Source organism: Esox lucius, chromosome 4 (genome assembly GCF_011004845.1).
Source record: "Esox lucius isolate fEsoLuc1 chromosome 4, fEsoLuc1.pri, whole genome shotgun sequence".
NCBI lineage: Eukaryota > Metazoa > Chordata > Actinopteri > Esociformes > Esocidae > Esox > Esox lucius.
In genome coordinates this window covers 14,948,267-14,975,586 of record NC_047572.1, presented here as the reverse complement: position 1 = coordinate 14,975,586, position 27,320 = coordinate 14,948,267, and the positions used below count along the sequence as shown (strand labels likewise).

Here is a 27,320-nt window from a genome sequence, read left to right as displayed (position 1 = left end):
CTAGCTTTTATTGAAAAGGCATGGAAATCATTAGCTGTCCAATAAATGTCTTGTTTCAGAGCCAGAGATCCTTTTAGAGAGGCAAATAGATTACCCTGGGCTAGTCAGGCTACCCACTCACCACTTCTAATAATATCACACACAGCTTATACACACCATCTCCCCCTGTGGAACATGTTTTACACATCGTCTGGTAAATGTATACTTGTTGGTCAATTACTGCTTTTGTTGGGACACTATGTTTGATCATCTTTATATTTTACAAAGCACTTTTACAGGAGGCCTCTGACTGATGACATCAGCAGTCCACCTAATCCAATAACACAACAGAAGTTGTCGATTCAAGAACTGGCAACATATGCAATAGCCTGTTTCTCAAACTCAAAACCACCTGTGGGCTAACAATAACCACTCAGGATGCCAGCAGTACATACTCACCTAATACTGTGACTGATTTAATCAGTTTGTGACATTAGACATAATGCTCATGTAAATCACAAATAACCATTTGCGAGTTTTATAATATTATACCAAAACAGTTCATAAAAAACAATTTCTCGTTCAAAAAAACATAAAACACTAATACATACAACAGATCATTTCACAGTGTTTCTGTCGCACGCACGGTTTCAAAGGGAAATGGGAGGAGCTGAAAAATGAAAGAAGAATGAAAGAGAAGAGATGCTTGGTGGAAGCATCCCGGTACAGAGCTACAGTGCTATTGTAGTCTACTCATTCAGCTGCTGCAAAGGATATGCCCAGAGCTATTGTCTACCCTTTTTATGTTCATTATTTTAGCCCCGTTTGCAATTAAATTGCCGGTTTTATTTCGAACGTTTTATTTTAGCATGAGTCCAGGAGAACAGTTGACCCGCGTGTGTTATGGTTCTGTATATTCCCGTCTTTTTCTGTATTTAGTAGCCTGTATTTGCTGTGTTGGGACTGTGACATCGAGTCATGACGTTGCTGCTGGTAAGTCAGGATCATTAATTACATCAATCGGTAAATTCATGCATTCATTCATCCTTTTCTATAGAGGCTTGTTTGTTGAATAATTGATGATGGCAAATGCATTTCCATAGTGCATAATCTTGATACAGTTTAGGCGTTTATCTGCATTGCAATAATTATAGTTTAATATAAAGTAACATTATCCTTTGACAACTTCCCCAAGAAATGTATCCTACTGAGCCTAGTTATAATTTCAGTTACCTACAGGTAACAACATGCTGTAGGATACAAAGTGCACATTGACACTGACTGCACAAGCCTTCTTTTCTATCTTCCAGGAAGAGATAATACAAACCTGCCTGAAAATGAAGTGCACTTCATTGAGAAGTCAATCATCCAATTAATTAGTCTGCATGAAACAACGGTCATTGTCTATTGTCCCATTTTATGTACATGTTTGTAATTCTGGTGTATTAGAGGAGCAGGGACGTAGCCATGAATACAGACTGGACTCTATAGAGAGCTATGACATTACCTATCCACATTGGGTGCAGCCTGCTAGACACAGGAGGACTTCAGATGGAGAACAGGTGAGATCCTTTCTTATCATGGCCCGAGACATGGTTGTCCTCTGAAATAACACATAATTTCCCCGGCAAATGCTTTAGACCCACTTGCTTCCAATATTGTATCACTCTCCCTCACTGTTACTGGGATTTAATAATAGCATCTTTCTGAGATAACAAATATAATGCTGTCTTCCCCGTTTTACATTGTAACGCACCATTACGAGGTTCCTAATTGTAGGATGACAATCTACACGTGCGTGTTTTCCCCATGTAGAGATCTCATCCTAGTTCCTGTGCTTGTCTTCCTAGAAACACCCAACAGAGGCAGAGGTGCTGATCGCGGCTGAAGGAGAGGAGATGACACTCCGCCTGCACAGGAATGAGTGAGAGTCCTACTGTACTGCAATAACACTTTAATATAATATAAATAATAGAATAGCGCAATATGCGCAACAGTGCTGCACCATTGTGTCCTCCCCTGTAAGCATGTGTACTCTAGTGTACGATACCAGGCCTGTAGCACATCGATAGTTATAGAGGGGAACAGACATCATTCCGGCCATCCCATATGTTTGGATTGAGCCGGACAGATGTCAAGGTGGACATAATAAATGGGCTCCTCACTGCCCTGTGTTGTATTATACTATACAGGAGGGAAGATTAGGGAGAAAGAGAGGGTTGGAGATGGTAGTTGTAATTTGATACATACACACCCCAGGAGAAACGGGAAGTGACTATCTCGTCCTTTCCGACATCCTGTCAGTTAAAAGTGACTATGGATGGGTGGCGAGGATGATTAGTGGAGGTGACGAGAGACAAGGAATGCTGTGTCTGTCAGCGCCACCGTGCTGTAGTCCAACAACCACAACATATTGACCCGTGTCACCATGTCCGTGTCAGATCCTCGGGGCTGACAACACACTGACACTGTGAGGCCACTGTCTGGACACCTGTGAGGAAAGGTTACCTTGGAGGGTCCTGGGTGGGACAGGGCACGACTGCTGTTTTCCGGGGAACGCTTCCAACGTTAGGATAGGAGGGAAAGGGATGGAAGTGTGGGAATGAGGGACGTCCTCTAGCTAATATAAAGCAAGGGTGTGACCACATTAAATATCCTTGTGTGGTACCAATGAAATTTCTCTGTTTCTGATCACCTTACCTCGATAACCTAAACTGTATCCCTAAACCTAATCTAACCCTTACCCTAACCCAGAGGTCTCAAACCGGTTCCACGGAGGGCCATGTGTCTGCAGGTTTTTGGGTTTTCCTTTAAATTGGTTCCCAGTTCAGACCTAAACAACCAGGTGGGGGTAGAAACAAACCAATTAGTGACCTAATTTGTCAATCAAGTACAAGGTGAGAGCGAAAACCTGCAGACACTCGGCCCTCCGTGGAACCGGTTTGAGACCTCTGCCCTAACCCATAATGCCTAAACCTAAAAGTAACCCAAATTCTAACACCCCATTTGTACGTTTTACCCTAAACCAAACCCTGAAGCCGTAAATAGCCTTTTTCCTTGTGGGGACCAATTTGTCAAGGTTGACTGTCTTTGTGGGGTCTTCTGGTGCCATATGCTTTGTTTGACCAGGATCACACACACATACAATGTGACTCCACTGTGTCAGACTGCATGTCCCCTCAGGGAGAAAGGTCTCAGCAGGTGATTATATTACAACTGGAGGAGTGGTTTATGTATTTAGCAGAAATATGTTGTAATGATATATGAGAGGTACTAGTCTTCTCAGGTTGCATACTGATCTGATTGCTCAAAATGATTTTACGGAACCTTAAATGAGGAAGAAACTGTGTGAGCTTGCTAGAACATTTCTGTCAGTTTAAAGGCATTCTTTGTTAACTCACTCAGATTGAGTAAGAAGCTGTGAGAAAAAAATATTTGATCCCTTGCTCATTTTGTACGTTTGCCCACTGACAAAGAAATTATCAGTCTATAATTTTAATGGTAGTTTTATTTGAACAGTGAGAAACAGAATAACAAACAAAAAAACGCATGTCAAAAATAATAAATTGATTATTTGACCCCTCTGCCAACATGACTTAGATCTTGGTGGCAAAACCCTTGTTGGTAATCACAGAGGTCAGATGTTTCTTGTAGTTGGCCACCAGATTTGCACACATCTCAGGAGGGATTTTGTCCCATTTCTCTTTGCAGATCTTCTCCAAGTCATTAAGGTTTCAAGGCTGATGTTTGGCAACTCAAACCTTCAGCTCCCTCCACAGATTTTTCTATGGGATTAAGGTCTGGAGACTGGCTAGGCCACTGCAGGACCTTAATGTGCTTCTTCTTGAGACACTCCTTTGTTGCCATGGCTGTGTGTTTTGGGTCATTGTCATGCTGGATACCCATCCGCAACCCATTTTCAATGCCCTGGCTGAGGGAAGGAGGTTCTCACCCAAGATTTGATGGTACATAGCCCCGTCCATCCTCCCTTTGATGCGGTGAAGTTGTCCTGTACCCTTAGCAGAAAAACACCCCCAAAGCATAATGTTTCCACCTCCCTGTTTGACGGTGGGGATGGTGTTCTTTGGGGTCATAGGCGGCATTCCTCCTCCTCCGGCGAGTTGAGTTGATGCCAAAGAGCTCAATTTTGGACTCATCTGACCACAACACTTTCACACGGTTCTCCTCTGAATCATTCAGATGTTGATTGGCAAACTTCAGACGGGCCTGTACATGTGCTTTCTTGAGCCGGGGGATCTTGCAGGCGCTGCAGGATTTCAGTCCTTCACGGCGTAGTGTGTTACCAATTGTCTTTTTGGTGACTATGATCCCAGCTGCCTTGAGATCATTGACAAGATCCTCCTGTGTAGTTCTGGGTTGATTCCTCACCATTTTCATGATCATTGCAACTCCACAAGGTGAGATCTTGCATGGATCCCCAGATGGAGGGAGATTGACAGTTCTTTTGTGTTTCTTCCATTTGCGAATAATCGCACCAACTGTTGTCACCTTCTCACAAAGCTACTTGGTGAGGTTTGGGGACTTGGCAGTGCTGTCTGTGTGGTTGGACAAGAGGGCTTTGAGGTCCAATTGTAATTTGGATTTGAGGTATGTGTTTGTACATGGTGTAAGATGTTTGTGTAGGAGTTGTTTGTAGCAGCACACCATGTGGTTTTATGTGGGTTGGGTTGTGTGTGTGCTGGGGGTGGGTGTTTTTTTTAATGTAATGTAGATGTCTTATTAAAGAAGGATAAACATTCCTTCTTTCATAAGACATCTAGAGAGAGAGGAAAGATAGAGGTGATTATTTTTGCTGAAAGAGCAGTGGGCTGGATTCAAACCTATAGTGGAATCGCAAATTTTCAATGGGGACAGTGGCTGAGACTGGACCACCCAGGCCACAGTAAAACTAACAACATTATGTCTCAGTCATTCAGCTCTCCAGTGTTTTCGCTGAAGTCACTCATTCTGACTCAGAGATTTTTGGTCTACACTTACCTTCTCTGTCTGTCTGTCTGTCGCTCTTATGTTAATCAGGTTCTTTAATCAATGGCTGAGGCTGGAGAACAGCCAAAGTAGTTAAGATTCTTCAACTCTTTCCCATTTACCACTGCCCCAGTCTTATAGCCCAGACTCAGACACAGCCTCAGTCTTAGCCAAGACTCCGTCACAGCCCTAGTCTTATAGCCCAGACTCAGACACAGCCCCAGTCTTAGCCCAGACTCAGACACAACTCCAATCTTATAACCCATACTCAGACACAGCCCCAGTCTTATAGCCCAGACTCAGTCACAGTCCCAGTCTTATAGCCCAGACTCAGACACAGCCCCAGTCTTTTAGCCCAGATTCAGTCACAGCCCCAGTCTTATAGCCCAGACACTGCATCAAATCCCAGCCCAAGGTCTCACACCATTTCTTATTCTAGAACAGCCTCCAGAGAGGGTATGGTGATATTCAGGATGCGAGGAGAAAAGGATTGATGCTGTACATGAAGGGGTCTCCTTTCAATCCCTTCATCTCCTTTATTGTCTCCTCGTCTCCTTCTCACCCCTCCATCTTCTTTAATTACTTATACTTCCTGTACTCCTGTCTTTTTTTTATAATGCAAACCTGCTATGAATCTTCATTCAGCTAACATAATTTGGTGTGTATGTGTATATGTGTGTCTCAGGGATTTTAGCTTAATGAAAGGCTGCAACAGGGCCAGAGGAGGATGGTGATTTGGTTAAGAGCCAGACGGGGTCGTGCTGACTCAGGCAGAGAGAGGTGAAGGGAGAAATGGAGGGGGGTTAGAGAAAGATGGAGATAGACAATTAGAGAGCAAAGGCATGGATGTTAAAGAACCCATGAAGGCATGGGTTCTTTATCCAAAGGCATGGATATGTTAAAGAACCCATGAAGGCATGGGTTCTTTAACCAAAGGCATGGATATGTTAAAGAACCCGACTAGAGGTCAGGATACACTGGGAGTTATGGAACCAAGGGGTTAGTTTGGTTGGTCAGGTGTGTTAACGTGGTATACAATTCTGGGTTTTTTTGTGCTCCTCCCTTCCCCACCTCCTTAATCCCACAAGTACATTACTTTATTACCCCATAGGGAACTATCCTCTTCTCCCCCTCCTCTTCTGACCTACTGTGTTTTCCCACGTCTCGAGGGAGGAGTGTAGGATTCAGGTCAACACTCATCCCTCACTGTGCAGTGAAGATGTGGACACGCCAGGCCAGGCCGAACAGATGATATATAAATTCGATGATCTCCTCTCTGTGACAGTGCTGTGTTTGCCTGGCCTTCTTTCTTCTAGTTCATGTTTGGTCTTTCACCGTTAAAGATCTATGTGCTCGTTTGACTATTTGGACCTCTTGCTTTGGCTGTGACAGTCTGTCACCCACATACACACGCACACACACATACTGTACCATAAAATCCCTTTTATCATTCATTGCTGAGTGGGCTCTAGATGTGCCAACCCTTGTCAGCCTTTTATAAAGCTAGTAGTGACACACACACACACACACACATATACACACGCACTTAGAGGACCCAGTGATGTCATCTGATATCATCAGAGAATGCGACCCACTGACCCTAATGTGCATTAGCCTCCGTCTCCCCGCTACATCTATCCATCTTTCCTAAGCCCCCCACCCCCCACCCCACCCCTCCCTATTCCCCTCTCTTGCCGTCCAAGCTCAACTGAATCTTTTGTTTTAGCTCCGCTCTCAGACAACCATTCTTCAGATTAGCTGGTTCTCAATCACAGCATCTGTCTGGAACCTGGACCGGCTCCAGAAACCAGTATGCATGCACTCTAATCTACCACCAGTAGTCGCAGAGCTGACGCGCCACCAGAACTCCTTTTCTATGATCCCCACAGATGTTAATGGAGTGACAAATTCTTTCCATACATTTTTGGCCTAGTTTAAGTCCATTTAGGGTTTGATTCAGTCGTCGTGCCGAAGCCCTTCACAAGTCTATGTTACGATGGAAAAGCTGTATGTGTCAGCTCGATCAGAAATTACCTTTACATTTTAAGAGAGCCACAGTGCTATGAATTTGAAGTCTATCATCGTGGACTGCGTAATTTGTGTCTACCCACAAAGAGCGAAAAGAGCCAGCCTGTTACGTCGTCATGACATGTTGTGTTTGTGTAATTACAATAGTCAGAAGTCTGTTTCATCACTCTGCTACTGATGCTCTTACCTTTGCTGGGACCTTCAGCACAGCACCGCTCAACTCACACGCACAAAGGAACGAAAAATATATTTATTCTGATCCCCACTAGCTACTGCCAAAAGTAGCAGCTTTTCTTCGTAGGGTCAGCACAAAACATTTAATGTTCTTCTTCTGGACCCACAATTCAGAAGTGTTACTACGTGATCAACTTCCTGTCTCAATAATTGACAAAAAAAGCAAGTGTGAAATGTGGGGTAAACATTTATTTGCATCCTCTTCTGTGTAGGTCCGTAGAAAGCTTTATTTGTAAGTGTTTTTGTTATCTATACAGATCTAATTTATATTCACATATTCTGAAAAGGCAGATGCTATTTGCACCTATATTGCATTACATTTTTGCATGATGCACACAAGCACTATATTCACACTTTGGCCTTGGCCGGCTAGCATAAAACTCATATCTGTGCTGAACCTTGGAATTATTAATCATATATGTCACATGAACCCATGTATAAAGTCAATTTAAGGTCATCAAATGCACCTTTGAAACTTTGATAATATGCATGTACATTGTCCCCATGTCCCCATCTAACGTTAGCTAGCTAACATCATTGGAAAAATATGTTACTACAGTCTAAAATCTAACCATTAGCCTTATTTTTGGTGGTTACAAATGTAATATAGCTATATGGCAACACAGCAGAGTATTGTAGCCTGTTAGAGCTAGCTAGCTAGCTAGCACTAACGCTCCAAAATTACTGTATGCCTTCATCTTTGCTGACTGACATGTGCTAAATTAACTGGGCATAGCTAACCATAGAAGTTTGCACATTGGATAATTTTTGTTTAATTATACAAACAGCGAGAAAACAGCGTTGTTGAAAAGGTTATCTTTTGTGTTAATGTAGCCTACCTGTTTTAATTGAATCCTCCTTTGGCACCTTCAACAGTTGTATTTTTTAAACTTTATTGTAATTCAACAAGTATAGTACAACGAAATGCAGTTAAAACCATTTAACCCTTTGACGCGAAAAATCACAACAATGTGATCAGGCTAGAGTGTTCCTTGAAGCGTACGATCACACCGGTGTGATTAGAACGTTTCATTATAACATACCACTAGAACATCTAGGTACAAGTGATGCAACAATCGCTGGTCAGACCACGCTTTTATTTACTCAAATTTAGCTCAAACGATGTTTATAGCTTTATTTCTTCATTGAAAATGTTTGAAGATCTATGCTATGATATTAACGAGGTAACAAACTTTCAAATCGTGACAAGGGTTACAGACGCACCAGCGGACATATTTTGCTAAAATAGACAACGTCTGACACAAATGCTAATGGTATTTGCCACTAGAACAATTTACCATATCCTGGGGGAGCTGACAACCAGTCCAACTCATTGTGTAAAAACCTAGAAGTTACGTTACCATAAGATAGCTAACGTTTTTGGGCACTGCCATGTTTGTTTATTAACCAAGGATAAAGGTGATAAGATGAGTTTCTCTGAGACTGGATAATCTTTTACATTTGCTCTGGACAGATATTACAACTCCCAGAAACCAGTGCAAAATAAATAAACATGGTTGCACATATAGACAGTAATTAACAAAAAAAATCTTATAGTCTTCAAAAATATATTTTTCAGTGATCGTATTTGTCCATTACTAAATATGCAAGAATCGGAATTCATAATTTGTTATTAACCTTTGAGAGCCTCAGAATAATAATGTAAATAAATGATCAACACACAAGCTAATGTCTGGTGCTTTGCGTATATTTTATTGATGCAATAAGTGAAGAATGCCATTGTCTTTGGCACAGCGATCTTTAGGAAAATAACAGCTTATTTTAAACTTTTTAACAGTATTACTGCCGGTAGTAATTTGCTAATATAATTTTATCCAGTTGAAATCAGAAATTAGACACATAAACAGCGTTGTATTTTTGGGCAGCTGTGGGCCACTAAGATATTTGAAATGTACGTGTGAAAAGGTTAAGCTAGCCTGATGGTGAAGATGAGGAGTGTGTGATTGGTAATTCTCTCCCGGTCTCACTGTAGAACATAATGTAAACAGCAGCCCTTTCTCGAACTCTGCGAATCATCTACCAGTCAACCCTTTAAACTGTCTGCTTGAAAGAAAAAGTAAAAAAGGGGTGGGAGGAGAAGGGGAGGGGGTGAGTGGGGGTGAGAATGACGAGGGATAAGTGAAGCAGAGAGAAAGATGAGGAGAGATGGGGAACTTTCCTTCTGTATAAATAGAATTCGGTGAAAATTACGTTTACAAGAAATTAGTATAATGGCATACCACTTCTCTGTAATCTACAGCAGTTTTCTGGGTGGAAGTAATTTATTGACATCATCGATAAGCCACCCATGATGTTTTGAAATGAGAAAGAGGCACTTGTTTTTAACTATATACAGCAGCGTTTGTATTTTTCAGACCATGCAATTATGGTTTGCCCTAGTGTTAGCACTATACATGTATATCAACGTAAGCCCCTGGTGTTATCCCCATATACATGTATATCAACTCATGTCCCAATTGTTAGCGGCAGACATGTATAGAAACTCCATACCAGTAGCGATGTATGTGAATAGCCGTGTCTCTCCCTGGCAGTTGCGCTAAACTTTTATCTGTATAATACCATGGAGTAATACAATAATAATGCAGTGGATGGCTCAGAAATAGGAAATTACTTATTGGACTACAATTGTCATGCTAATTTGTTTTTGCAATTCACACCATCTTTTCACAATTTCTACTATACCACACAGCATTATTTAACTTTAGATTACACATTTTAGTTTTTCACATCTGCAATCCCACATGTGAATGTGACATTCTAATTTCACAGGTGAAGTGTTGTGAATACATGTTGAATGTTAAGCTCAAAAGTCAACAAACTATTTGACATGGGGAACTGCATATTGGTCATGTTTTATAAATTATTTGTAAGGAAGTGTGAAGGAATTGAGGAATGTGGAAGATGTCTTAGTAAATCTCATAGCAGGACAGTTTTGTGTTGCCCATAGCATGGTGATGTCATCCAGTTTAACATAATGACCATTATTATGTCGCCTGTTGGGCTGCTGCAGGCTGTGTTTGGTCGGGGCTGGAGAGGGGGAGGTAGGGAGGGAATAAGGTGGGTCCGAACATTTGTGGCCCCAGAGCACGTCCTGAGTTTGGAGTTTTGAGCTAATGTCCTGCAATTGTACACTTTGTGCTATGTCATATTATACACTTGGATACGATATGTGTGATATCATACCAAATCGATACTGTTGTACAGTCTGTTATCATATGCTATCTGGAGACCCCTGACCTACCCCTGACCTTTAGAGGCAAACATGCCTCTAAAGTATTCATCCCCCTTGGCTTTTTATTGTATTGTATTAAATGAACTTAAAATGGGTTTAATCAGGAGTTTTTTCCACTGATCAAGACAAAAAAAAGTCCATCATGTTAAAGTGAAAAATAAAAGTGGCTGATTGTTCTGAATGAACTGTAATTATAAAACAGAAAATAATTGATTGCATAAGTATTCACCCCCTTTGTTGTGATGCACCAGAATGAGCTGTGTTGTGACAAACGTCACCTAATTAGCTGAATGGAGTCCAATTGATTTCAGGTGAAACTCACCTGCCTCTGTGAGCTCCCTCTGTTCGTCAGTGCAATTCCTCCCAAAAAAGGAATCGGGGAGGCTACCAAGACGCATAGGGCAAGTCTCAAGAAGGTACAGTATCCCACGGCAGAGGTGGGCGACTGGGAGAGTGACAAATTGGAAGACATCGTTGAAAGAAACGCACATCAGTTTGTCTCTAGAGAAGGCCAGAAGGCATCTGGGTGACTCTGAGACCAAGTGGAAGAAGATTCTATGGTCTGATGAGACCAAAATAGATCTTTTTGGTCTCCAACTATGTTTGGTGCAAGCTTAACAACACCTTGAGAACACAACTTCTCTGCATCAGTACCTGAAAAGCCTGTGAAGACAGAGAGAAATGCTGGAAGTAAAACAGCTGAGGTCTTCAAGAGATCTGGGACTTGGCAGAAGATTCATCTTCCTGCAGGACAGTGGCCCTAAAGATACAAAAAGTCACTCTGGTGTGGCTGAAAAGCAAAAAGGTCAGTGTCCTGGATTGGCCCGCTCAATGCCCAGACCTTAATCCAATTGAGAGTATATGGAAAGAGTTGAACGTTTGCTTCTCACCAAAGGTCTCCATCCAACTTGGCAGCAAAAATTGCTGTGTCCAGATGTGCACAGCTTGTTGAGACTTCTCATGGCTCATGACCAATGGCTGCAATTGCTGCCAAACATGCCTCTACCAAATATTACCTAAAGGAGGTGAATACTTTTGCAGTCAATAATTTTCTGTTTCATACTTGCAATTGATTTGGAACAATTTTATATGACATCGACTGCCACTGTGCCTGCGCCTGGTTCCTTTCTCTCCACCACTACTCCAATCGTGACAAGGTAAAAAAAAATCTGTTACATTATGGACTTTTTTGTGTTGATTAGTGGCAAAAACACCCCCCACCTCATTAAATCCATTTTGATTTCATGTTGTAACAGTAAAATGTCCAAGGCTGGTGAATACTTTCAAGAGGCACTGTAAAGATATAACAGAGTTGGGGGCACATGGAAGTTTGGGCCACAGGGCACGTGTCCTGTGTGCCTGGGGCGCTGAGGGAGGGGTTGTGCCCCAATATAGCCCTGAGTGGTAATCTGCTGAGGATGAAACAGACCTTGTCTCCCTCTTGTTCTGTGGATGATCGCATCAACAGACCGCCATTGTTTCATTGAGCATTTCTGCCTCAGGCGTCTGTGGGAAACCAGGAAATGCCCACTCATCTTCCATGGCCTCTTCCTCCTCAACTGTCTGATACTGCATTCCCCTCATGTAAGTTAAAGGGTGAACAGAACAGAACTCACCTTTTTTTTCTTTCCAGGGTGTTCTGTCTTGATACTGAACAACGGAACCACCTAATCTGGTTCGGTTAGGTTGGATTTTATTGATTTTTATTCAATGATGATAGTTACTGACATCCTTGCGTTTGAAAAAAGCTCTCAGGAAACCACCACCAACGACGAGATATAGTGATGGGAAAAAGGGTGGATAGAGAGATGAATTAAAAAGCTGATGTCAGCCAAACCCTAAAACATATTGAAGAATTATATTTCCCAAGTGTGTGTGTGTGTGTGTTTTCAGCGTGTTCCAGTTACATTCCTAGGTTTCATGGGTCTATGAGGGGGAGAAATAGAGAAGGGCAGAGAAAGTGGGAGAGCTATAACAGCTGGTAGTGTAACTGGGGTTATGAATGAAAGCAGGAAGAGGGGATTGAGACAGACTTGGAGCATAAAAACAAACATCTGTCTGAGATGAGTTGGACATACACAGCCTGTGCATAGTTAACACGCGCAAACACACACACACTGTTGACTCTGACTGTTGGTCCAAACAGCATCTGCGTGTGTTTGACAATCTTATCCTTGAATCCTTACTTTGTGAGTTTACCCAGAGTCAGCAGGAACCCAATTCAGTGAGGAAGTTAGCAATTTTTCTACGGACAGAAAACAAACAGTTACTCGTATGATGTACACATAGCCATCATCCAACTGTCTGAAAGGGGAAAAGAGCTTTCTGACATTTCCATTCAGGACTGTATTTGCAGAGCTTTGCTTCTTTACTAGGGTTGAGTCTGGGTTGCCTCTTATTCCGGGCTCTCTTTGGCTGTAATGTTTTGAGGCACTTTATCCTGAAAGAGTAGCTTAGAATGTCACAATGAATGTTTCATGAGCTGTAGGCTTTCTCTCTCTCTCTCTCTCTCTCTCTCTCTCTCTCTCTCTCTCTCTCTCTCTCTCTCTCCTCTCTCTCTTTCTCTCTCTTTTTGTCTCTCTGTCTCATTGTCTCTCTCACTCTGTTCAGTTTAAAGGACTTCACCGGAATGGGAAACATTTGTTTACACTTACAAACAAGTGGAGGTGGTTCGAATGTTATCATTGGATTGAATGGGCGTTATCAGTGGTTATCCACCTCATAGATATGGGTCAGAAGGGGCCTGCTAGCCTACTGGTAGGCTCAGAAGGCTGTTATCATCCATTCGCATGGTTAATTTAGTATTTAGATAATTTAGTATTGACAAAATTATCACAGTTAAAGGCTCTCATTTTAATGGTCTTACCTGTAGACTTGCCCTAACCCTAACCTTAACTCATTTTAATGGTCTTACCTGTAGACTTACCCTAACCCTAACCCATTTTAATGGTCTTACCTGTAGCAGCGACCTGAATTCGTCTGGGATTGGATCTGGAGTCTTCTCGTGTATTTATCCGTGATTAACCATGCGAATGGATGATAACAGCCTTCTGAGCCTAGCAGTAGGCGTAGCAGGCCCCTTCTGACCCATATCTATGAGGCTGATAACCACTGATAACGGCCATTCAATCCAATGATAACATTCGAACCGGGTGACTAGTGGAAACGTAAGATAAAATTAACACTCTAGAAAAGCAATACAATTAAATAAGATGAAAGTATGCACAAAAGATTCAATAGGATTTCTATGTTACTTTATTAGCTATGCTTACGGTGTTGCAACAATGTGCAAAATGGTCTAACGACTAATGACAAGGGAAAATAAATATAGAGATAAATATTGTTCATGTGTATAATGTTGTCTGTGCTCCCTATAGCCATGGCGAGAGGTCACAAACTGGTGCTGCTGTAATTGAACAGTGCAGTACTTTACCCAACAGATACGGATGTTTATCAATGTTAGATTTGTTTCCACTTACTCTGGATGACACAGTCCTGACAGTTATCCATTAAAATAGATCTGGAAGAGATTTTGGTAAACCCCCCAGTGTTCACCAGGCTGATATTAACGCAGCTTGGATGATGTCAAGGGAATGTGTACAACTTCAGCCGAAGGGCACTTTTAAAATGGCATGCCTTTGCGCTGGGCAGTGTAGTAGGAAACAGCAGTCTGGTGACACTCCTGCTCGTGATGTTCATACTGGCTAATGGACTGAGTACTTTGATGGACAAACTTGTCCAGATTGATCAGACTAACTTCATACACAACTGGAACTAGTTATTTTAATCTTAGACGTTTCTTCAATATAATGTCCTCTCCAACGCTACCTAATGTGGACCGTTTTGGATATTTCTTGATGCTGAAAAAGCTTTCAATCAGCTTTCGATCAGGTAAACATTTGAAAATCATCAGCATCTCTCTCAATTCTTCAGTTATATGGCTTTATTGGCATGGAAAAAATAGTCAAATCTACTAGGTATTCAGAGAGATAAAATAAAAACAAGAAAACAAAGTTTTTGACGTAGACATTACATGCACAAACATTTCACAATTATTATTCTCTTTCTGCATGTTCCAGGCAACTACTGGCCCCTGGATATCAGGAAATATGGTACAGTCCCAGCGGTTCCCGTCAGACATCAAATCCACCAAACACTGTGAGTTACTTCAATAAACAAGGAGACTCATGAGAAGACAAAATATATAGCATGCAAATGTATAATGCTGTTTGTAGTTTACAGAGCTCTTGGGTTTCAGGGCCACTGTTTCTACCACGGTGATGTTGGGGGTGTGGAGGGTTCCAGTGTAGCCCTCAGCACCTGTTCTGGACTTCGGTAAGAGCACCGATACTGACACTCATCAGTAACTAAGAAATAATATACATAGTATTACAGAATATGTATTAATGAAAATAAATACGATATGTCCGATGATTTATGCACCGTACATACACTGGGAATGAGAGGAACCGTCTTCAGGCTGGTGTGTTTCTAGGTCATTGGGTGCAGCATTTAGTCATGGAGGCTTCAGCACCATCAGTTTGGAGGATAGCCTCTCGCTGTTAATTCTTTTTCATTCTGGAGGGGCAGACAGTTACAGGGGTGAAACAGGCACATATATTGACACAACATCTGCAGGAGAACCACTTCGCAAACTCACACAGCCCCACGTCTGCAGGAAAGGAATTACTGAAACCTCTCCGCGTCAACTTAATACAAACAGCGTTGAACCAAACTGCACACACAGCTGCAGAAAGCATCTGGAGAATAGACGCCCACGCTCTCGCGTGAGATGCATCTGCCTGATTGGATCCCCACAGATTCCTAGCGCCTGCTATTAGCTGTGTGTCTGGGTGTGGTCATGCTTTTGTGGAATGGTTGACGCTTGATCAGCATAGCCAATAGTAAACGGCAGGAAGGAAGGACTGCTGTACCTGTCTGCGCCAACTGACTGCATGGATATCTCACATCCCTCTGAGGGTCTCTGTCTTCATCTCTCTTCCTAACATATTCAATTTAGCGGAAGCTTTTCTCCAAACAGACTCTTCTCCCACCCGATATCGTGATTACATTGTAGGTTTCCGCAGTATGCTGGGCATGTTTCAACCTCCCCCACGTGTTCTCTCACTAATGAATCAAATCAACATTTATCAGTCCCGTAAACAGACTGGGAGATGTTGGCAGTCGGTCATAAATGCTGTATGTATTTTAGGAACTGTTATGACCAGCGTGTGTTTCTCCAGGGGCCTGATTACGTTGAACACAAGTGTCAGCTACCTGATAGAACCCCTGTCGCCCGTTGCCATGGGTACGCTGCAGCCTCATGCCGTGTTCCGAGCGCAGCACCTCAGAATGCCCAACGGAACATGCGGGCATCGCCATGGAAGTCATGACCACAGGGAGGGCTTCAGTGACTTCATCCAGGGAATGATGTTGACGCAGGGCGTGAGGGTGAGTGGTCGATGGATTCACACTCTGGGGAGTGAAAACCTCTCAACACAGAGAACATAGTTCTGAATGTGCTCAGGTTCAGTCCCTACTAGGGAGCTTTTCCCTAGCCACTGTGCATCCATTTCTTGTTGTTGCTTGCTCTTAGGGGTTTTAGACTGGTTATCTGTAAAAGCACTTTCAGACAATACATTTGTAAAATACATTTGATTGATTGATTGGAAACGTTGGAAATATGATTAGCCATTTTAGGATTGTGTGTACTTCTACTGTGTGTAAAACAGTTATGGGTAACTACCAAAATAAAGACAGCTTTGAAATGAATGAGGGTCACAGTACAATGAAAGAAATTGCTTCCACGCAAGTATAGCACTAGCATCCATTATGCTTAGGGTCTTGTATGAAAAAGCTGAACAGGACCAGTTGCCAAACATTTTGACAATGACTAGAACAAAAGGTCTCAATCACTATGAAAGAGGAGTATTTTCAACCTAAACTTAAAACCCTGGTTGACATTGATGTTCTTGTTATTGCCAAATCAATCAAATGTCAATAAAAACTTGGAAATGAACTGACCTTTGTGTTCAGTGGACTTGCATTGTAATACTTCTCTTCTGTAAACACTGTACCAGTGATCTATCTAATATAGCACTAAAAACACTGTACCTGTAATCTTCTAATCTTCAGTTATCTACTACAACCCTGTAAATAGTGTACCAGTTACAGGACCTATTATAGCACTGTAAATACTGTACCAGTTGTCTTCTATAACACTGTAAACACTACCAGTTTTCTGCTAATAACACTGTAAACACAGTTCCGGTTATCTACTATAGCACAATAGGCACTGTACCAGTTCTCTACAATAGCTCTGTTAACACCCTACCATTAATCTACTACTGTATAACATTGTAAGAACTGTAATGTCTGCTGTCCTTAGGAGCGTAGGGACGTGGCTCAGAGTTTAAAGTATGTTGAACTGTTGCTGGTGGCTGACCATGCTGAGGTAAGCATGATGATTTCCATTAAATGTATTCCAGTTATTCCAATTGTTTAACTGCTCAGTTTGTATTGGTGAGAGGGAAGAAAGGGGGGTGGATGACCTCACAGTCTTCTTAAATACCCCAGAAGGAAACCTTTAACCCTTCTCATTACCAGAATTAGTTTACGTTCTCCTTTTTTTTGTGGTCCATCCCTCCGCCCTCGCCTTCACCACATCCTCCAATGGAGGCCCTCTTCTGCTTTTATAGACACCCTCAACATATTTAGCTGTTTGACACTTTTCCGTTATCACACCTCAACCACATCGTCTTCACCCACAATCCCCTTGAAATGACCTCTGTTCTATTCTATGTTACTGACACACCTTATTGTGACTATGACCTCTCTCAGTCCTGTGTGTGTTTATGTGTAGGGTGTACAGTGAGGGGAAAAAATATTTGATCCCCTGCTGATTTTGTACATTTGCCCACTGAAATGATCAGTCCATAGTTTTTATGGTAGGTTTATTTGAACAGTGAGAAACAGAATAACAACAAAGAAATCCAGAAAAACGCATGTCAAAAATGTTATACATTGACTTGCATTTGAAAGAGTGAAATAAGTATTCAACCCCTCTGCAAAACATGACTTAGTACTTGGTGGCAAAACCCTTGTTTGCAATCACAGAGGTCAGACATTTCTTGCAGTTGGCCACCAGGTTTGCACACATCTCAGGAGGGATTTTGTCCCACTCCTCTTTGCAGATCTTCTACAAGTCATTAAGGTTTCGAGCCTGATGTTTGGCAACTCGAAACTTCAGCTCCCTCCACAGATTTTCTATGGGATTAAGGTCTGGAGACTGGCTAGGCCACTCCAGGACCTTAATATGATTCTTCCTGAGCCACTCCTTTGTTGCCTTGGCTGTGTGTTTTGGGTTATTGTCATGCTGGAATACCCATCCATGACACATTTTCAATGCCCTGGCTGAGGGAAGGAGGTACTTACCCAAGATTTGATGGTACATAGCCCCGTCCATCCTCCCTTTGATGCGGTGAAGTTGTCCTGTCCCCTTAGCAGAAAAACAAAGCATAATGTTTCCACCTCCATGTTTGACGGTGGGGATGGTGTTCTTGAGGTCATAGGCAGCAATCCTCCTCCTCCTCCAAACACGGCGAGTTGAGTTGATGCCAAAGAGCTCGATTTTGGTCTCAAATTATTCATCCGGTTCTCCTCTGAATCATTCAGATGTTCACTGGCAAACCTCAGATGGGCCTGTACATGTGCTTTCTTGAGCAGGGGGACCTTGCGGGCGCTGCAGAATTTCAGTCCTTCACGGCGTAGTGTGTTACCAATTGTCTTCTTGGTGACTATGGTCCCAGCTGCCTTGAGATCATTGACAAGATCCTCCCGTGTAGTTCTGGGCTGATTCCTCACCATTCTCATGATCATTGCAACTCCACAAGGTGAGATCTTGCATGGAGCCCCAGACTGAGGGAGATTGACAGTTCTTTTGTGTTTCTTCCATTTGCGAATAATCGCACCAACTGTTGTCACCTTCTCAACAAGCTACTTGGCGATGGTCTTGTGGCCCATTCCAGGCTTGTGTAGGTCTACAATCTTGTCCCTGACATCCTTGGACAGCTCTTTGGTCTTGGCCATGGTGGAGAGTTTGGAATCTCATTGATTGATTGCTTCTTTGGACAGGTGTCTTTGATACAGGTAACAAGCTGAGATTAGGAGCACTCCTTTTAGGAGTGTGCTCCTAATCTCATCTCGTTACAGTACCTGTATCAAAGACACCTGGGAGCCAGAAATATTTCTGATTGAGAGGGTTTGAGTACTTATTTCACTCAATAAAATGCAAATCAATTTATAACATATTTGACATGAGTTTTTCTGGATTTTTTTGTTTGTTATTCTGTCTCTCACTGTTCAAATAAACCTACCATTAAAATTATAGACTGATCATTTCTTTGTCAGTGGGCAAATGTACAAAATCAGCAGGGGATAAAATACTTCTTTCCGTCACTGTATAAGTATCTCCATTACTGTTTATGTATTCTGAGTAGTTTCAGAAGCACCTTGGGAATTTAGAGATGACCAAGTTGAAACTACTGGAGGCAGCTAACTATGTAGACAAGGTAAGATAACCACACCCCCACACGTACTTTTGGTAAAGTCCTTTTGGGTACAAAATGTAATCCCAAATGAAACTTTCCCTAACCCTAAACCAAAAATCTAATACAGCCCTAAATGTAAACCTAAATCCTAAACCTAACCCTGGATGACTAACCCTAGTTCATATCACCCTAACCCAAACCTTAACTCTTAAAATTCCTGTGCTTGTGGGTACTGATAAAACGTCCTTAGTTAACCAGTGTAGTAACAGTATAGTAAAGGTATGATAACTGCGTTACTATATTCGTGAAGTCATGCTTGTACACACAAACACTTTTGTTACTGTATCATTTATCAAAATTCACTTAAATGATTAAGTCATTATTAGGTCATTTTCTGTTAGTCAAATGATCATTGATGTTTGTGTCTGCAGTACTACAAGGCTCTTCATATCCGTGTGGCAGTAATCGGTCTGGAGGTGTGGTCTGACCAGGACAAGATCAGTGTGTCTGGAAACCCCTACAGCACCCTGGGAGCCTTCCTGGCCTGGAGGCGCAAACAGCTGTACACCTTACCTAACGACAACGCTCAGCTCATCACGTTAGTGTCTCAGACACACACACACACCTCACCTAACCACAACGCATGACGTTAGTCCTTCCTCCTTCTGTTCTCTCCCTCCATATTTCCTTTCAGTCAGAAGCACTATGACAATGCACAACTGTCAGGTTAATATCAATAGTGGTCCATATCCTGCTTATGTTTCTTCTTATCCATGCAACAATCTCTCTTGCCTTCCATATAAAATCATCCAGGAACTAAAACGCTGTGGTCTTTGTCTCCTCAGAGGCGTAGCCTTTCAGGGCACCACCATCGGTCTGGCCCCTCTCAGGGCCATGTGTTCAGAGTACCAGTCTGGGGGGGTTAACTCAGTAAGACTACCCAGCCCCCACACGGTCTAAAACACTACACTTTCATGGTGTCAGCTGAAAACAGCAGCCCTTGACAAATCGAAAGTTTTAACAATGTCGTGATTAAGTGACTATAAATGCCTCCACATCGGTGACCTAATTGTCCCTGATGCCGTTATTCACCCGTGACCTCAAACCGCGGACCTCTGACCTCCACAGGACCACTCGGAGAGTGCTGTGGGCGTGGCAGCCACCATGGCTCATGAGATGGGGCATAACTTCGGCATGAGCCACGACAGCCCTGGGTGTTGCCAAGCCAACCCGGACGACGGAGGCTGCATCATGGCTGCTGCCACAGGGTCAGAAATATCTCTGGAAATCATTCTATCGTCAGTTACTTAACCTGCTTGGTTGCTCCTCTATTTAGACGTAAAAAAAACTGTAAGACTTAACATTCATGTAATGTTTTTTCCTCGATGTAGATGAAAAAATCTGTAAGGCTTAATATTCATGTAATGTTTTCCCCTCTATATAGATGGAATAAATCTGTAAGACTTAACATTCATGTAATGTTTTACGAGCATTGCACCTCACCGAATACACCCCTTGTGTGTGTGTGTGTGACCCACAGCCACCCATTCCCGCGTGTGTTTAATCGCTGTAACAAGCAGGAACTGAGCAGGTACCTGGGCTCCGGAGGGGGGAAGTGTCTGTTCAACCTCCCCAACACCAGAGTCATGTACGGGGGCCAGCGCTGTGGGAACGGGTACCTGGAAGAGGGGGAGGAGTGCGACTGCGGAGACGAGGAGGTGAGCTGGGGTCATGGGGGGGAGGGGGGGTTGTGCGAGTGGGTTTTTCTGTGTGTCCTGATCGTGCCTCATCTATTTATAGGAGTGTTCCAGTCCTTGCTGTAATGCTAATAACTGTACTCTGAAGGCTGGAGCGGAATGTGCCCATGGAGTCTGCTGCCATAACTGTAAGGTACTGGAAACCCCATCCTCCATCTTCCTTTTGGACTTCTGTCTTCTTCTCTTCCTTGCTTTTATTTGGCTTTCTCTACATTGTCCCCTGTCTTACAGTCCATTTACTATATTTACTTTCTCCTATTTTCTCTTTCATTGGATTGTCCCTTTTCTCTCTCCTCCTGCTCGTCTCTCTCTCTCTTTCTCGTCTCTCTAGTTAAAGAGTCCAGGTGTGTTGTGCCGTGCTCCGTCCGGGTCTTGTGACCTACCTGAGTACTGCGATGGGAAGGTGGAGTCTTGTCCTGCTAACTTCTACCTGGTGGACGGTACTTCCTGTGCTGGGGGGCAGGCCTACTGCTACACTGGCATGTGTCTTACCCTGGACCAGCAGTGTCAGTCACTCTGGGGGAAAGGTTGGTGTGTGTCAGTCACTCTGGGGGAAAGGTTGGTGTGTGTCAGTCACTCTGGGGGAAAGGTTGGTGTGTGTCAGTCACTCTGGGGGAAAGGTTGGTGTGTGTCAGTCACTCTGGGGGAAAGGTTGGTGTGTGTCAGTCACTCTGGGGGAAAGGTTGGTGTGTGTCAGTCACTCTGGGGGAAAGGGTGGTGTGTGTCAGTCACTCTGAGGGAAAGGGTAATGTGTGTCAGTCACTCTGGGGGAAAGGTTGGTGTGTGTCAGTCACTCTGAGGGAAAGGGTGGTGTGTGTCAGTCACTCTGAGGGAAAGGGTGGTGTGTGTCAGTCACTCTGGGGGAAAGGGTAATGTGTGTCAGTCACCCTGGGATGGTTTAGTACATGAACAGTGTCATGTGAAAAAGTTATTACATTTCTAGAACTTTTCAAAATAATGTTTCACTATTGAAATTCCGCCTCTCATGCAAACTTGACCTTTGCCCCACTGTTGTGTTTGGTTGACACCTGATAGCATAGTGCTCCCACCTAAGTCTTTGAGATTGGCATTCATTACCGAGAAGGACTGAACAAGTTTAACCTGACCACTGGAACTGGCCACTTGTCATTTAGAAGGTGACATAAAGCCATGATTGTGTTCTCATTTCTGTAGATGGGCGTCCTGCTCCAGACCTGTGCTTTAAGCAGGTGAATGAGGCAGGGGACACCTTTGGGAACTGTGGCAAAGACTTAATGGGCAAATACAGAGGCTGCAAGGACAGGTGAGGGGACCCACATTTTATATATTCACACTGACACCTTCACATACAGCATTCAAGGCTTGAACACAGTAAGGCTTAATCAAACACACATTTGGAAGAATATGTTTGTACTGGACCCAGGTCTGTCTTAACTTGGCTCACCATTCAACACAGAATGTCTGTTATTGTTGTTGTTTTCTTATCCCAGAGACGCTAAGTGTGGTAAGATCCAGTGTGTGAGTTCAGCCTTCAAGCCCATTGAGGCCAACGCAGTTCCCATTGACACCACGGTGAGGCAGGGCAGCAGAAAGATCCTCTGCAGGGGGACACACGTCTACCGACCCGGACAGGTGGATGAGGGACAGGAGGACACGCTGGACCCAGGACTGGTCATGACCGGGACCAAGTGTGGAGAGGACTCGGTGAGGCAGGGCCAGTGGGATGGAGGATCTTAACTAGCAGTGGCGCTCTCAAGAGCTCTCTGTTGTGCCTCTATGGACCATCTGCTTATCATAATGTCTCCCTGTTTTTGGCTCCCTTTTCTCTTTTTCACTCTCTCCGTTCTCTCTCTTTCTCTAACAGATATGTTTTGAGGGAGAGTGCCGAAACGCGTCTTTCCTGAGAGCCGATGAGTGCAATGCCAAGTGCCATGGTCACGGGGTATGACGAGCCTTCATTGAGTGAAGCTCAGAAAAATGAAAGAGCTGCCATTTGGCTAGAGGGGTTTATGGGGAGCTGTTGTAAGGGTTTTAGAACTGATAGAAAATGTGACACTGAAATACTGTCCTGGTGAAGTGTGTTTCACCTCCTCTACACCTCCTGTGTTTGTAGCTGTGTAACAACAACCACCAATGTCACTGTGACTCAGGCTGGGCTCCGCCTCTGTGTAACAAGGAGGGGAATGGAGGAAGCTCAGATAGTGGACCTGTCATCAACCGCAGTATGTTATCCATCCGTCATTAACTCAATTAAATCCAATAACTGATGTGATGTTGTGAGACTGCTGTGTGATGTATTTCAATCAATCAATCAAATGCATTTTATAAAGCCCTTTTTACAACAGTAGTTGTCACAAAGTGCTTTTATAGACACCTTGCCTAAAACCCCAAAGAGCACACGACAAGAGCTGATGCACAGTGGCTAGGAAAAACTCCCTTGTTGGGTCCAAAATTAGGAAGAAACCTTAGAGAGAAACCAGACTCTGATGGGTGGCCAGTCGTCCCCTGGCTGTACTGGGTGAAGATTATAAGAGAACCTAAACTTATGGGCCAAGTCAATGTTTTTGCATTATCAGAAGACTAGCGGATCAATAAATGCGAATGTGCTGTGATCAGTGTCCTTAAACATATTTGATAGTTTTAGAAGCGATGTCCGCCAGGTTAATGTTTTCTCTGTTGTTGTTTGTGCTTCTAGGCAGTGTACTTCCTGTTCTGTTGCTCCTCCCCCTGGTTATCTTTGTGCTATTGGCTGGTGTTGGACTATGGTGCTGCTACAGAAATAAACTACATAAAAACCGTCCGCTGAAGGACTCAGCATCCAGATCCATGCCAATGTGTGTAACTCTGTCTTTGTTCACTTTTAAATGGTTGACTGTGTGGATTTAAAGGAAATGATCAACATTTCAAAGTATACAACATCTCAGATTTATCTTCCAGAATAAAAAACACTGTTTGACTCCTTAGTTTTCCTGTCAGCTGTCCAGTCCCTGAGGCCAAACATGTTCAAGCTGATGCTCATGCCAGTAGTCGCCATGTCAGCGGCCTCTCCAACAATCAGCATGACAACGGTCATGCCAGCGGACATGCCAACCCTACCTTCCTCCTGAAGAGGCAGGGCTCAGACCGGATGGTGAGGAAGCCTGTGAATGATACATTTAAATGAAACATGTATTTTAAAGAAGCTCTTTAAAATTCATGAAATACGTAATGAAGCTCATTAGAATAATGATATTCAGAAAATGCATAGCAATTTTTTTTTGGGGGGGGGGTCATTTAGAATGAGTTACAGTTTATGTTTAACCTTAGAATGTTGGTGGAATAAAACAGGGGCTACTTAAGAACTTATTTGGTACTTTGAAAACAGAAGATTATGGTATTTTAACTAGATTAAGTATTTTTTTTACTTTGTTTTATGGCATTTTGTAATTGTATTGTGTATTTTTTTAATACATTTTTGGCACCCGTTTTTCATATTGCAATACAGTTTATAGCATAATATTCAATGATAAACGGTACTCTTTATGAGTAAATAACAAAATAATGTTTTTTTACCGTTATGGTTTGTGATTGCCATTCTCAGGGTCAGTCAACCCCCAGCCCCTCTACCAGGACGAGACACTCCATTGTCCGTCCAACAGTGAAACCTCCTCCTATACCTGTCTACGCAACTCAGCAGAAAGAGGCTCACGCTCACCTCCAGCCCCAGCATAAACCTCCATCCATCCCCAATCATCCAGGCCAGCAGAACGGACCTCTCCGGCTCATTCCTCCAGTTGCCCTGCCCCCGAGCCCCCAGACCTCCCCTTCTCTACCCCCCCCACACCGACCAAACCCCCCCAGAAGACCCCCGCCTCCATGCCCGCTCACCAAACCCACTCAGGTTAGAGTTATCAAGTTCAACAGGGAGCAGAGATTTCTTTGCTCTTTTTTTCTTCTATATTACCACGCTCTTGCACAAAGTTTCGATATCTGTAAAACTGTTATTTTATGCTTTAGGCGCAGCTAAGGAGTAGCCCTCAGGTGCTGGATGACGCCCTCAAGAAAGGAAAGTCCAATATTGCACCATCTGGTGGAAATAAAAATTACAACAGGTAAAATAAGATGATGCTGCTTCACTGAACCTTCAAAGAGAATCACTCTGCTTTCGTTAGCCTGTGTCCCCGGTGTATTACGTATTTATTCGTGGAAAAGGGTGCCATTTGGGTCAAAACATATTTGTAACTATTTTCTGGTGAACTTTAATCACTTGTCAACATGTTACTTTCAATTTACCCTTTTCAGTTCTAGATTCCAAAGCAACTTGATCAGCAAAGTTAGCATTTCATGATGTGCCTCTCTCTTTCCTAGATCTTAAAACCTGTTGTCAGGAAAGAGTTGAGGACCAAACCGGGACCAATGTTCTCTGTGAAATCTCTTGTCTTATTTCTCTGTAAGCTGTCTTTTCCACAGCCCTACCATTACCATGGGCCTTTATGACACTGTGGAACAGGAAAGGACTGCCACATCTAGAAAAACAGGGAGTTCAAAATAATACCTTAAAAGTACTGCACTATATTAAGCAATAGTTTGCCATTTCAGATTTGTCCAGGGATTCCAACACTTTAGCCCGGTACCTTCAACTGTGGGACCATCTCAGTATTTTTATTTAATTCCAATGACAATAACACAGGACAGTTCCTCCAGTATTTTAATTTAATTCCAATGACAATTACACAGGACAGTTCCTCCAGTATTTTCATTTAATTCCAATGACAATAATACAGGACAGTTCCTCCAGTATTTTAATTTAATTCCAATGACAATAACACAGGACAGTTCCTCCAATATTTTCATTTAATTCCAATGACAATAACACAGGACAGTTCCTCCAGTGGTTTGCTGACATTTTCTGAGGGATATCCGCAGGCTATAATGCTAGATTTTTCTGTAGCAATGATGACATGTTGCATGGTAATATGCTGGTAATTTTGACAAATTTACGAAGATGCACCACTGAGGGAATTTGTTTTGCTGTGCGGCTTAATGTTACTTTATTATTCATTCCATGTGCAGTGATAGGCTCAAATTGGTCTATTTTATGTGATAATAATGCTACACTATTCTGTTTTATGTAGAAATAGTGTGGTGATTTGTCAAATATGAAAGCCCTCACATTGTATGTGGGGAATTGTTGATTTTGCTCACAAATCTGTCATTGCAGAATCCTACAGGTACTGAAAGGAGTTGGCTGAATCAGAAGCATCTCTGCTTATTAGACTAGCTACTAGGCTACCAGTCTTACCACTTGAAACCAGGCATCCTGTATACTTGTAATATTAAGACTTTATTGACTGGGTTTTTTGTGGATGATACTATATACCAAGTGTTCAGAGTATCATGTTGATATCCTGTTTCAGGTGTCTTCTTTTGCAGAGCTTTACAGCAAAGAGACGAGTGTTTACAGTTAAAAGTACTGTATAAGACAATAACAGTTACTATATAGTGTTTCTAAAAGCGCATGACTTAAGGAAATATCTTACGTTAAGAAAACAGTGTATAGAATGTGATGCTTAATGCTTCTAGTGTGTGAATAAACAATATTAAGATTTAGACTGGAAATATATGATGACATGCATGTTTTGATTATTGTTACACGCTTATGCCTAAGACGAGGGACAAAGATGTCTCAGTTGTAGCAATAATTGTTTGAAGATTGTTCATTGTATTTTTTTTATTTGTGTTTTTATATATTCTGTATCATGTACTCTTTTGGTGAGTTGTATCTAATTTCAAGTACTGTTGACTGACTGAATTAATGTATGTTTGGACACTTCACTTCACAAATTTGTCTGATATAACTAATAAGTTATTTGCCCCTAAAATCATTGTATATAAAATTATCTTTTTCCTTTAATTATTGTTGAATTGTCCCCATCTGACCTATGCAAGCAGTGTGCCTTCAATTTGATTTGAAATAAATTGTTTAAAAAACAGGACTATGTCTTGAGTGTAGAAGAAAGAAGCGCAGATGAATTGCATATCTAAAGCACACTACGTAGAGTATTCTCCTCTTTTCTGCATTCCCAGATGCCATCACATAAGCAACAACTCCCAATGGGTTCGGTACTTTTCCTATTTGTTCCCCTGTTTTTATTCCTTCTGTATTTTGATGATCAACACAGCAACTTCGCAGCATGTTTGGGAGAGTTGAAGTCCCAGAGCACCAAGCCTAATCATCATATTAGCATCATATCCCAATTGTCTAAAAGTACCGGAAATTGCTTTTAATGCTCAACAAAGGGGATTATAAAATGATGTGTGAAGAATGTTTAGTGATACCACCACTTGAATGGTATTTGATTTACAAATACCACTTAATCATGGTACCATTATTCAAAGTTTATGCATGTCATATTACAATAATCTCTTTGTGGTTTGGATATGAGGTATGAAAAATGCTAATATTGGTCTCTCATCTTATTTTGTGCCAGTATCTAGAAACAATGCAGGGAAACTAAACCAAAGCATGTATCCCTGTCAAACTTTGTAAATAGAATATACTTCTTTCAGGGTAAG

At 42.4% G+C, this 27,320-nt stretch overlaps 1 protein-coding gene across 2 annotated transcripts; it reads left to right on the top strand.

The window, feature by feature from the left end:
* Nucleotides 1–675: 675 nt before the first annotated feature.
* Nucleotides 676–26,740, top strand: adam19b (ADAM metallopeptidase domain 19b). 2 transcript variants are annotated; one of them, XM_010894360.3, is made up of 23 exons: nt 676–972; nt 1,429–1,541; nt 1,830–1,903; nt 14,560–14,638; nt 14,739–14,815; nt 15,724–15,931; nt 16,869–16,934; nt 18,979–19,050; nt 19,461–19,627; nt 19,875–19,959; nt 20,158–20,297; nt 20,570–20,747; nt 20,830–20,919; nt 21,118–21,313; nt 21,960–22,068; nt 22,256–22,469; nt 22,630–22,707; nt 22,879–22,987; nt 23,461–23,599; nt 23,742–23,895; nt 24,346–24,645; nt 24,762–24,856; nt 25,113–26,740. In XM_010894360.3, the coding sequence occupies exons 1-23, from the start codon at nt 783–785 to the stop codon at nt 25,117–25,119; spliced, it is 2,940 nt and encodes a 979-aa protein (XP_010892662.2). In that variant the 5' UTR covers nt 676–782; the 3' UTR covers nt 25,120–26,740. The 2 variants fall into 2 exon arrangements, with proteins under 2 accessions (XP_010892662.2, XP_010892661.2); XM_010894359.3 differs by having other exon boundaries at nt 23,730–23,895.
* Nucleotides 26,741–27,320: the final 580 nt, after the last annotated feature.